We start from the raw sequence: 13,052 nt of genomic DNA, 5'->3' as shown, positions 1-13,052 counted from the left end.
GACTGGATTAAGAGATGCTAAAGATTAAGAGGCTCCTGAGTGCGTCTATGAGGGTGTGCTTAGGAATGACTGGCATGTGGGATAGCCAACTAAAGTAGAGATCTTCCCTAAATGTAGGCAGTACCATCCAATAGGATGGTGGCGTGGATGGAATAAAAGTAGGAAGAACAAGGAAGCAGCAGAAGAATCGAGCAAACCTCGATTCTTTTTACAAGGGGTTCTTGATTGGTGCTGGGATCACCTGAGGACATCAGGCTCTTGCTCCTTCACTCTTCCAAAGTGGACTCTCCCAATGATTCTCTAGGAAGTTCCCAGAAGCCTTTGGTCTCAGAATCAGTGATTCCTCTTGTTCTGAGGCTTCAGCCTCTTGGACTGCTTAGCTACTGGTTCCTCCAGCTCTCTAGCCTCCAGATGGACATTGTAGACTTTTCTGCTTCTGGTCATGTAAGCCAATCTAATAAATTTCCTTTTTATAATCATATCTCCTGTTGGTTCTGTTCCTCTAGAGAACCCTGACTAATACAGTAAGCATAATTAATACCCAGGCCTCAAGGTACCTTCTATCATGACAGATGTAGAGAGCTTCTCCTCGTTTTAGTTGACAACACAGGGATGATCCTTTACTGAATTATACACCTGCCTCAAGTGGTCTCCTGGAACCACTTAAAACTGTCCAAATGCCAGGCATAATGGCACATGCCTGTAATCCCAGCAACTCAGGAGGCTAAGCCAGGAGGATTGAGAGTTCAATGTCAGCCTCAGCAACTTAGAAAGATCCTGTCTCTAAATAAAATATGAAAAAAATTTCTGGGGATACAGCTCAGTGTTTAAGTGTCCTGGTTAAATTCCTGGTAACAAAACAACAAACAAACAAAAAAAACATCCAAACTACAAACCAAATTATCCAAGCCTTCCAAAATACTTAATACAAACCAAAAAGTAACATTGAAGAGGGTATCTGGAGCACACTAAGATTTTTTTTCCTCAATATAATTCACTTCCAACCTAAACTAAATACAAATAAATTAATAAATCTTACCTAATGCATTGTCGATGCATACAATGAGAACTCTAATGATATTATTAATAAGAGGTTTCAGAAGATCATCTTGTGTCACGAGGTTAGGTTCCACTAATAAACAGGACTGCAGAAGCCTGGACAAAGAGGATAGGTATTCCAAGAAAAAGGAAACCTGTTTGTAAAAGGAAATAAAATACAATAAAACATGTCATGTGAAAAGTACATCTCAAAATCTTTGCTACCTGCACCTTAGAGCATTAATCTCAGGATATATAAAGAATTCAAAAGCTTAATACCGGACTGGGGTTGTAGCTCAGTGGTAGAGTGCTTGTCTAGCATGTGTGAGGCATTGGGTTCAATTCTCAGCATCACATATATATATATATATTTTAAAAAAAGCTTAACACTAAAACACCAAATAACCCAATCAATAAATAGGCAAAGGAATTGAACAGAGAAAGTATTTAGGACGTGAATTGTGCGGGGGATTGGGATTGCCCCTGAACCTGTGTGGAGGCGGTGTGAGAGCGGGAATAAAGAATTGTTGTTTGAACCTACAAAGCTGTGTGGTGGCTCGTGATTCTGTGCCAAGCCGAGACATTGGCATTTGGCAAGAGACAACAAGAAGTGTTACAGAGAAAAGCGGATTTGCTAACAAGTCTTTTGTAAATTAGCATAAATAGGATTAAATAAAATACTGATATAATAGTTCAAAAGTAATTTTTTTAAATGTTCAAAAAATTCCTACCAACAGGCACCTCCAATACACCTGCACCTTTACAGACTGCAAGCCTGGTACTAGAGCTCTGGCTCTAGTCCTGCCCTAGACAGTCATAGCTGGTTTCCTCACCTCATTGGGTCTGTGCTCAAACTTCCCCTCTATGGGATCTTTTCTGACAACTCTACCTAAAAACTTCAAGCTCCAGCCTTTTACCCATCCTCATTTTGTTTTTTTTTCATACCATTTGTCTCCATCTGGTACAATACTTTACATTTTATTCACTTGCTTACTGTCTGTCTCCTGCAACAGGGACATAGACTGCACGTGGGCAGAAATGTTTGCTTTGTTCACAGATGTTTGCTAGCACCTAGAACAGAATTTAGCACAGAGGAGACTGAAGAATTATCTGGAATGAGTTGAAGCTCTTATATATGCCCCAAAGCCAACAGCACTTAACCTACATAAGGCAGCCAGCATACTGGTCAGGAGTATGGGCTTGGAACCAACCTTCATGGGCTAGAATTCTTGCTCTTCCCCCTACTGAGTGAGAGCCCTACAACAAGTTGCTCATGTCGGAAGGCATTAATGATACCTCTTATGATTGTAATTAGGATTACATAAATTAGCTGAACAAAGACCCCTAAATGTTTGTTACTGCTACTATACATATTCACTATATAACTCCCCAGTGAGCACCTGCCACGGGACAGGCACTATGCTGGACAGTCAGGACACAACAGCATACAGGCAGAGGCTGCCTTCTCTTGCTGAGTGTGCTCTTCTGGCTGCATCTATCCCTCAGAAATTCAGCTTCAGCCCCTCCAGCTTCGTTCTGTATTTTGCATACATCAAGTATGCCTGGATAACAGGGATCTTGCCATGTCCGTAGCGTCTTCACTCACTTTTGGTTACCAGTCACTGTCTGAAAGGCCCTCTCTAGATACCTCGTGTAGAACAGGTCTCCTCTCCCCACTCGGACATCACTTCCAATCCCCTACTTTAGGTTTTCTTCTCAGATGTCTGTAATCATCAGACATACACAGATGTGCTTGTTATCTGCTCTCCCTGCATGAGATGCTGGAATATAGCAGCACTCCATAGCCATGTGCTGACAGACAATGGAAGAGACAATCATTATGCAAACAAGCAGAGTCAAAGGAAACCACAATGCTGAACTGCTTCAAAGATGATGTGCACTATGTTCCCAAGGGTCTTCAACAGGGTCTGCCAAATTCAGACAACTCAAAGAAGACACCTCAAAGTTAAAGTTCCTTATCTAGTTCATCTTTCTTTCATTAAAAAATTCTTGGGAGTCCATATTAAAATTAGATTTGAGATAAAATTTGTATTAGTAACAACTACACAAAAAATTGTTAAGCATATTTTACATATAGAATCTAACTAAATGTAAGAAGTTGAAACAGTATATATCTATGAAGGAAAAAATATAAATTTATTTCTAACAGATTATATTAAGAAAATATACATAATTTAACCACCAGGTATTTTACCAACTTTAACTTGGGTGAAATAATAGATACATAAGAGATGGCCTAAAATCATAAAAGGGGTAGATGGGCTATGCCAATGCTACCTGTTAAGTGATGCTCAACAATACCCAGACACTTGACTAAACCTTTGCAGCTGGTTAATGATGGAGTCAGGAATGCTACCTAGGTCTTCAGACCTACTGCTCTCTTCTACCATTCAAGGAAACCTATTTCAAATAATCTCACCAACCATACATACCCTGAGAGATTTTCATCCTCTCCTGTGGTTTAGATCTCCTCAGCAGAACTTACTTTTTTTGGCACTAAAGGCAAAAGACTTCACAGACATGAGATAAGAGGCAGACAGGAAACACTGACCTGAGCCTGGACATGTTCAACTGGGGGTGATGAAGGCAGTGGGGTCCTGAGTTCCTGAACACACGCCTCGATAAAGGTGGCATCCACAATGCTGGAAAGAACAGAAAAAGAAAGCCCTACAAATGGTTAGCATGCTTCTTATTAAACGTTAATAAATCAGAATTTAATGCTTGAAGGTAAACATGAATTCAAATCAAGAAAAATGATTTTTATAAGAAAATGTTTATAAAAGATTTTCAAGAGTATTTGAGAAAATAGGATAAATGTGAGAAGCAAGATAAATTTATCTTGTTAGATAAATCTGAGAAGCAAAGAATTCTGCAGAAAAGAATATCTAAGGAAACTTTATTAGAAGCAGAATAAAATATAATGCAAGCCCACTTAGAAGGAAAGCAAACAAAAGTAAAACCTGGGTAGTGCTTTTCCAGTTCAAAACAGCAAACACACAGGCTAGGAAATATGTTCATATTTGGAAAGTAAAAACAAAATAAAACCAAAAAAATTATTTTTAAGTCATAAAAAAAGAAAAATAGGTATGGAAACATGAAAGCCTTTTCCAGAAAGAGCCTTTCACATGGCTGTGGCCTCAAGGCCACATCATCCCCTCAGCTGACTCCTAAGATGCAGGATACTCCTAGAGCTCCCTGTGGTCATTCTTGAGGCAGCAGCGGGCGGGAAAGAGAAGCCAACCAACTAACAGTTAGTTTTCCAACCCTAACAGGCATCACAGCAGAAAACCCAACAAATATTAAAAACAGAAGTTATAGGGCATTGCCAATTATAAATGTTAAAGGAGTAACTGCAACTGAGTGAAGTAGAACAAAGAATATTTCTTTGCTTTCAGCTATTTCATACCTAAAAGAAAGAGAAGGTATTATGATTTGTTGAAGAAAAGAAAGACATATCAGATAGTAAATGTTCAAAGGTAGAGAGGCAGAGGGATATGTGGTTAAAGGAGGTGGGTACACTTGGCTAGAACAAGACTAGATGTCAGGAAGTAAAGACACACACATTCAGTGCACAAAGAGTAGCAGCCTGGACTCCACCACTTTGAATCCTCCTACGGACTCCATTCAATGGTTTCATTTATGTCATTTATTTATTTTTGGTACCAGGATTGAACCTAGGTGTGCTTAACCACTGAGTCACATTCCTTGGCCTTTTTTTATTTTGAGACCCTGTCTCACTAGTTGTTGTGACTGGCTTTGAACTTGAAATCCTCCTGCCTCAGCCTCCTGAGGTGTACAAGAGTGCACCACTGCACCTGGCTTCAACAGTATCATCAATCATAGTCTAGACATTAAAATAATTTCCCAAGGCTGTGACATGACTACATGAAAAAATCATAAGATCAGATGGGCCTGAATTCAATATCTAGGCCTTTTCTACCACACTTAATAAGAAAAATCAGGACAAAATTATATCAGAGGTTCATTAATATTAGGCAACTGAATATAAAAATTTGAAGAATCAAATCCTGATACCCCTAAACATTTATAGTTGGTTAATAATGAAATATTGTCTGCTAAAAAGTTTAGTTTCCCATAGCAACATAACTCCAAATGAAGTTAAACAATAGCTTTTCAACTCAGGGATATTATTCTGATATGATTACTAAGGAGATAGATCCTCAAACTCCTTCACATACAATTAATAATCAACAAGGGAATTATACCATATTCCTTGAATGTGCTAAAAGACAAATAAGGTTGAGAAAACTGAATTAAAAACTTTTTTTTCTTTTGGCCTTAGAAATTAACAAGCTTTAATAGATCTTAAAAAAAAAAAAAAAAAAAAAAAAAACACTGTTGAGACAATTGTGGCAAATACAAAACCTCGGAGTTGAAGGAGCTGCCAGCACACGCAAAGTCTCACATCATTTCAGGCATACGCTACGTCAATTCACAGCATTCATCTCTTACCCACAGAGAAGCTCTATGAGATGAGCTTTCCCAAAAGCATTCACAGTGTCTCTTGGAGCAATCACCAAGAGGTTGTCCAAGAGGCTGCAGATGGCTGAAAGAAGAGACGCAGTAACAAAAACACACTGTTGGGGTAGTGGAGCAGACAGGGGCGAATGAGGAGGAGGCCGTGATGATGTAGGTTCGTGTTCACCTATTACTGAAAATAAACACAAAATTACTACTTAATTTATCTGTGGTTATACATAATATTCCCAAGTTCTTATAATCAAAGGAAAAATACTAAAAATTATTAAACAGATGGTTGGCTAATTCTCCTAGTTGTTGGGACTCATCTTAACCCTTTGGCTGGGGAATCAGGCTGCTCCTTGCATTCCCTACTTCCATGTGTGTGCATATATGTACGTAGGTGTACGTGGATGCTCTCTAAGAACACTGAACAGCCAAGGCAGGAACAACAGAACATGACCCTGTGCCCCAAATGTTCAGACACTGCGGAACCAACAGACGGTCCTCAATCCTTTTTCTGAAAAATACTTTTGGATTTTACAGAAGCAGTAAGGCACAGGTAGTATACATTAACACCTCCAATGGGATCTCAGATAACATCCCATATAAATATTCCTACAGTAGAGCAGATGTGCATTTACAACAGGGTAAATAAAGGAGTAAATAGAACCTCCAATCAGCACTGGTCATTTAAAGCCAAATGTATTTAGGTGTGGCCAAATTTAGCTATTAATTGAGTTAACAGCTGCAGAAACTGAGAAAACAGGTTTGAGGGATTGCAGGTTTTAGATTTGAAGATATTGGGATTGTGGATCTTTCCTAGCAGGCTAATCTGCTTCAACACTTTTCATGATTACCTTCACTGCATATTTCTTTTTTTTAAAAAAAAACATTATACCTTGAATAAATTCAGACTTACAGAAAAACATAAGTACAAGGAATTCTCCAAAACCTATAATCGTTACATTATTTTGCCATATTTTATTTATGTACCTGTCAACCCACCTCTCATTTTATGAACTGCTAATATAATGCTTCTTTAATCCTAAATTAACTTTCTTCCTAAAAACAAGGACATTGTCTTAAAGCCAGGAAATTAACCTGATGCACTGGCCTATCTAACCACTTTAGCAATTGTTTCACAAATGTTTGATACATTTTATAGATTTGTATAAAAAATATTTTTCCTCTTTGGACCTAATTTGGGACACTATTTTGAATTTAGTTGTTAGGTATCTTCTTTCCAAACTGGAAGAGTCCTTCAATCTTGCTTAGTCTTACATGACCCTGACACTTTGTGAAGAATGCAAGTCAGTTTTGTGCAGAATGCCTATGGCTTCCTCACAATACAGACTTTCAGTGAACTTATCAGAGGAAATACAATTCATTTTCTCCCATTATTGGAGGCCTTAATTTTAACCATTTGATTAAGGGAGTGTCTACTAAACTTCTTCTTTGTAAAATTATGTTTCCCTTTTTGCAAAAGCAATTGTCAAACAATGATTTTTCTAATTCTATCATAGTTTGTTTGTTTGTTTTTTTAACAATTTTAGTTTACTTTGTACTCTCTGGAGGAACATTCCCTTCCCCTCATTTATCCATGTCAGTATGACTCAAGGATTCTAAATTCTGTATTATAATCTCCTAACGTTATTTATTTTGCTATTCAAATTATCCCAGGAATTGGCCCCTTCAATATCATTCCCAAATCCTTTTACCATTTACCAAATTAACATTAGAGAATCTTATTTTCTAGCACAGTAAGATGCTCCAAGTTCATATTGCTCTTTCCCAGCACAAAAAGCCTTTATTCCTTGAAGGGGAAAATGGAATTCAAAAAAAAGATCTGGGTCCTGAAGTACATATACTGCTCTAGTGTGTGACTGTTTCTGAGTTGGAAACATGTGCCTGTGTGTGTGTAAGACGAATGCATTCATGCACATACACAAGTACACACGCCTCTTTACCTCTTAATTAAAAACACTAATTCATGCTGAAATCTCCAAATCTAACCTAACCCTGTATGGTCTATTGGATATCTTTCCCCCTCCCATACTATAATTCATTTATATGAAAGGAAGAAACCTGGCTTTCATCATTCACAGTACATTTACCTATCTACCCAGCATTAGACACATATTAAGTAGTTTCAGAACTGTTAACTGATACTACTGCAAAAAGTAAAACTAGTAAAAAGAACCCAATGCTTGCTTACAGTTCTCTTCAGTGTTAGTCTTAGGACAAGAGCCTTAAATATGCTCAAGAGTTAACTTTGGCCAGATGCAGTGGTGCATGCTTGTAATCCCAGCAGTTTAGGAGGCTGAGACAGGAGGACCTTGAGTTCAAAGCCAGCCTCAGCAATGACAAGGCACTAAGAAACTCAGTGAGACCCTGTCTCTAAATAAAATACAAAATAGCGCTGGGGATGAGGCTCAGTGGCCACATGCTCCTGAGTTCAATCTCCAATACAAAAAAAAAAAAAAAAAAGGAGTTAACTTGGGTTAGTTTCTGACTCCAATTGTTATTCATGTGAAATGTAGCTAGATTAATTTGAGTTCCATGTTATTTCCCCATTTTTTATTTTATTTTTCTTCACATCAAATAAAATATTCACTGTTATGAAAGTCAAGCTACACAAGAAGGCATATGCAGAGAAAAGCCACTATCTCCACTTTTAGCTCTTCAGCCCTGTTCCCATACGCTGGCATTTCCTGCCTAACTGCCATCCACCCTCATAACTAAGCTCCTTTGTTTCCTGTTAATTTTATATTTATATCTTTTTGCATAAATGAGGAGATAAATGAATTTTTAAAATTTTTTCTCTTACACAAACAATAGAAAATTATTACACTCTTTTGCAGTGTGCCTTCTTGACTTAATATTTCTTGAAAAATCACTACATATTATTTTGAAGACATAATCCTTGTTCTTCTTAATAGCTGTATAGTTAGTTCTTCATTGGGTAGATGTTTATTTAAAAGCCACTCTTCCAATGATGGGAATTCAGGTTGTTTCCATTATTTTTCCTTCCACACAACACTGCATGAAATAACGACATGCATTTATACTTTCATTGTTGGTGAGGAGCCAAAGGGAATTCCTACCTATAATTAACATAATGTAAATCCACATGCACAGTTATTAGACACTACCACATTTGCTTCCAGAAATATTATGCCCAGTGCATCTCCTCCATCAAAGTATAAGAGTGCCCATTTTCCACAGTCTTGCCAACAGAATCCACTGCGAATGCTTCATAATTGTTGGATCTCAGTGGGGTATAAATTAGTATTAACCAAGGTTAAGTTATTTTTATGTGTTTTGTGAATTACCTCCTCACGTCTTCTACTTGCTTTCACAGGAGACTTAGGGTTCGTTTCCTCCTCAAATGTTAAGAACGCTTTATGTTACATGTTCAAATATCTCCATCTATGAGTAATGTTGCAAATAGTTTTGCTGATTTATCTTTTGACTTTGATTTTGGCATTTTCTGCCCTGCAAAACTTATTTTTAATTACAGTAAAATTTGTCCGTCTTTTCTCATTCTATCTGAATTTTGAGGCATAATTGGATAATCTTTCCCTATGCTGAGTTTATGAGGAATCTTGTATGTTTACTTCTGGTATGCCCATGATTTTCATTTGAGGACCCAGGTGTTTTTCATGTTGACCTAAATACATAGACCTTTTCTGTCTCATTGCAACTAGCTACACAGCTTCCCGCCTCTCTGTCAAGAGATCCATGTGCCACCCATAGATTTAGGATGAAAATTGAACCATCTAGGATATATTTTCAATTCTATTTATTTTTCATGTGGCAGTAACATAAATACTGATTTAAGTATTCTTCTTAGTCTGATTTAATGTTCAGAAGAGGTATTTCCCTTTTTGAATATTTTCCTTGCTACTTTTGAACCCTCATTTTTCCACATGAATAAAATTTTGTTCACCCTAAAAAAGTCTGTTGATATTTTTATTAGGACAATATTAAACACAGAGATTAATTTAGGAAGAACTGATATCTTTCTGATGTTGGATCATCCCACCTGAAAATAAAGAAAGTCTTTCCATTTGCTTACATTTACTTTTCTGTTTGTTTTCCATATTTCTCATTAAGTTTATTCCTATTATTTTATCTTCTTTTTGCTATTGTTAACTGTGGTTTTCCATAACATTACCCTTTCTAATTGTTTATGTGCATATATTAAATTTATTAAATTTTATTTTCATTTTATGTCATGCTATTTTACTAAACGCTTTTGCTGTTCAAATTAGCCTTATTATTAATTCTCTAAAGATTTCCAAAAAATCAAATTATACAGAAAATCAAATGAACATTTTCTAAATTAAACACTTTCATATTCTGTTAACATGAATTACTAAAAATAAAAATGACATACTAGGAAATTACTGGAACAAACACTGAAATGAATACGCGAAGTTTTAATTAAGCAAGTATTTCTAAAAGGATTTTCTGTATATATGCTATACTTCAGTGTTTAAACTTATTCTCATTTTAGAATCCATATTCCTTTTAGGTCAGGAATATAAACTTACTGAATAAAGTTAATATACTTCTAGAAAATTAACAAAAGCTGCACTGTAGTCTTCAAAATAAAATTTAAAGCAAAACAGAATTGAAAGTAATAAAATTAATATACTGCCATGAATAAAGTAAATCCCAGGTTGTTCATCATGTATTTCTAACAGATTTTCTTTGTTTCAAATAGAAGCACTGCCTTAGAAAATATTTATGATTAGAATCTCTTTACTTTCAAGTAGACAACTATGGTAAAGTGTTTTCCCCAAAAAAAGGTAGCTAAAAAAAAAAAAAAAAAAAAAAAGAATTAACTAAAATTCACTGGTTTCTGAACTCAAATACTAAATATCTATACGTAACCAATAAGGAACCTTATTACAATCAGATTATTTATATGATAGCCAAACTCTTACTTACTAGTTAAGAGCACTAGTAACTCTAGTTTTATTAATTTCTGAAATATTTATTCCATCATATTCTGTGACTTATTCCATTAACATTTTGTTCTTTAAAAATATATGCCTAGATCAACTTGTCAGTTTTCTTTTTGAAAGCAGAATGTCTTTCTAGAAGGATACCTTGAGCCATCGGCTGGTCACGTGAGGCTTCAGGCAATAGTACCATTGACTGCACAAGTGGCTGGATTTCAGCACTGCCCACTGAGGCTGCCACCTATGGGTGAGGAAGGAAGAATATCTTACTAACATAGCTTAGAAAAGGAAACACATGCAGCATGAACACAAGACAACCTTAGGCAGGAAGGTTTGGAACAAAATCATAACAGTTGGCTCAACTAGAGAATGTTCCATATCTTGACAGATATAGCAGGTTTTTTAACAGCTTTTTCAACTACTTATAAGAACTGTTATAGTTGACATAAATCAGTAACTCAAAGAAGCAGTTTTGATATAAAGCTAAGTTTCCTAAGTCTATTTCCTCATCGTCCAAATGTTGAAAGGCTAAGGCTAAAATAAACTATTTTACCTAAAATTCTTTAGATTCTTGAGATATTTAGCACTTCTGGATTTATAATAAGTGTTTTTTAATGTTTTGAATAGCATACTACTTTAATAATGCACATAAAATTAGCAGAAGTATTAAAAGATTTTTCTTTACCTTGTCTCATACCAGAAAAAGAATTAAGAATTCAACATTTTGATACTGTGCTTCAGAATACAGCATGTTTTAAAATTTTAAACAACAAATGCTATGGAAAGCAAATGCAGTTTCACCCCAAAGGTTTAGAGATGAGCAGACTGTGTAGCCTCCTACAACTAAAAGCACCCAGGTTGATGTGTTTGGCACCTCCTACATAAAAACATCATATCCAGCAAGGTCAGATAACTCTGTCTTTCTTACCATTGATTTCTTCTCTGGAAGAGGGCGTGAGGTGCTCACACCAAGGAAGTCTCTGGGATAGTGCAAGCACAGGGCAACTGGTATCAACAGAACTTATAAATCAATGCTAGTGCAGACTCAGGTACTATGTGGTGTGTAACCTTCATATATTGATTGTGTATAGACCTAACACTTAAAGTGTTATACCTTAGGGTTACTATGATCAATGAAAGCAAAACCTAAGGCTACTTAGTTCAGTCTAAATAAATCACTCATAAACAGGCATTAAGTCTCGTATTTTATATTAGATTCAAATAATAGGGAAAAAACTTTGTTCATTTAAAAAAATGTATTTGCTCAGGTTGGAATGAGAGGTGTGTAAAAAATGTTCCTGTTAACAGACATTAAGATAAGTTTTCAGTTCTGGGAAGAAAACAAACACAAATACTGATATCATAGACTATGCAGGAGTGGGTTAATCTATCTGGCTCCTACCACAAACTCCTTTGGCTATGTGAGAAAGGTAAGGGGACAAATGATGGTGGAACCCTTTTATCATTCCACTGAACATTCTTTCAAGAGCCAACTCAAGAAGCCCTTATCATTACTGATACAAACAGAGGCAGGGAACTGGTTTGTAGTTTTAGCATTCCGGGTAAGAAGGCAAAGTTTATAAGAGCTCACTAAATATCTGGCTCATATGAAGAACACAAAGGAGTCACTTGTGATCAAAGGTGAGGCATTAATAAACGTCATAAATTTCCTCAATAAAGCCCAGGAAAAAGACAACAATTTAGAAATGATGCTCTCAAAAAGTACCAATATTATAACTTACTCCATGTCGTGAGAAACACACAAGGACTTCTTTATATGGTAATACATTATTAGTTGATTTGGGGTTATCTATACTTCTATTATCCTTTTTGAAATTTGTATTACCATATTACTACTTTTATAAGTAAAAACAAAAAAGTCTTAAGCTGAATTGCTATGCTCAATTTCATGCTTGTTTGGAAATAATCACCAATATTAATTTGATTATATTTGATAATACACTTGGTATGCAAATCTGTTACTTTCACTTGGAGCCTTGGTAGTCACACATTAACTACTGAAGGTGCAGTTTCATCCTTCCTTAGAGATGAGGACTACGAAGTTAAGGGATTTGCCCAGCTCAGATCATCAGTTTGGATCCTCAGTTCAGCATCATATGTATGACAAGAAAGTACTTGGGCTGGAGCACACCGAGGTTTGTAAACTCCCCTTCCTTCTTCATAAAGAGAATTCTCATTCTCTCTGCTCTCTAACCCATTTTAAGTAGGAAGCCCCAAGTGGGGGGCTTAGGGTTGTCCTCTTATCCCAATCAGTCTATCTAATTTTTGTAACCATCACTTTCTAGGCTCACTAAAATGGTTTCAGTGTAAAATTACAACTTTGTCCATCTGTCATAGGACATAGCCTAAGGTTTTCAATTTATATGCCCTTGATAAGTAAAGCAGTTTTCTTTGACGTCTATACACTTGTAGCTTTATTTCCTTACTGATGTCAAAGAAAGCAGTAAGAGCTAGTCAGAAGAGATAACACTGATGGTACTTAAAGCCACTGTCCTAAAACTGCTTCAAATTAATCAAAAT

The 13,052-nt window shown here is 36.2% G+C and overlaps 1 protein-coding gene across 7 annotated transcripts in view; it reads right to left on the bottom strand.

The window, feature by feature from the left end:
* Window positions 1-13,052, bottom strand: part of Rttn (rotatin) — a 152,692-nt gene that overhangs the window by 32,818 nt on the left and 106,822 nt on the right. For 6 of the 7 annotated variants that reach the window (XR_013429485.1, XM_078029895.1, XM_078029897.1 and 3 more), the window contains 4 exons: window positions 10,659-10,752; window positions 5,533-5,731; window positions 3,611-3,701; window positions 1,040-1,193 (listed from right to left, as the gene is read on the bottom strand). Coding sequence is in view for 6 of the 7 variants with exons in the window: in XM_078029895.1 (XP_077886021.1) it covers window positions 1,040-1,193; window positions 3,611-3,701; window positions 5,533-5,731; window positions 10,659-10,752 (538 nt within the window). In the remaining variant the exon portion in view is untranslated. The remainder of the gene's footprint in view (window positions 1-1,039; window positions 1,194-3,610; window positions 3,702-5,532; window positions 5,732-10,658; window positions 10,753-13,052) is intronic. The other variant, XM_078029896.1, reaches the window with a different exon arrangement.

The sequence above is a fragment of the Ictidomys tridecemlineatus genome, chromosome 13 (assembly GCF_052094955.1).
Source record: "Ictidomys tridecemlineatus isolate mIctTri1 chromosome 13, mIctTri1.hap1, whole genome shotgun sequence".
In the NCBI taxonomy this organism is placed as follows: domain Eukaryota; kingdom Metazoa; phylum Chordata; class Mammalia; order Rodentia; family Sciuridae; genus Ictidomys; species Ictidomys tridecemlineatus.
Note: the sequence above shows the minus strand (reverse complement) of the source record. Positions and strands in the feature narration are given on the sequence as shown.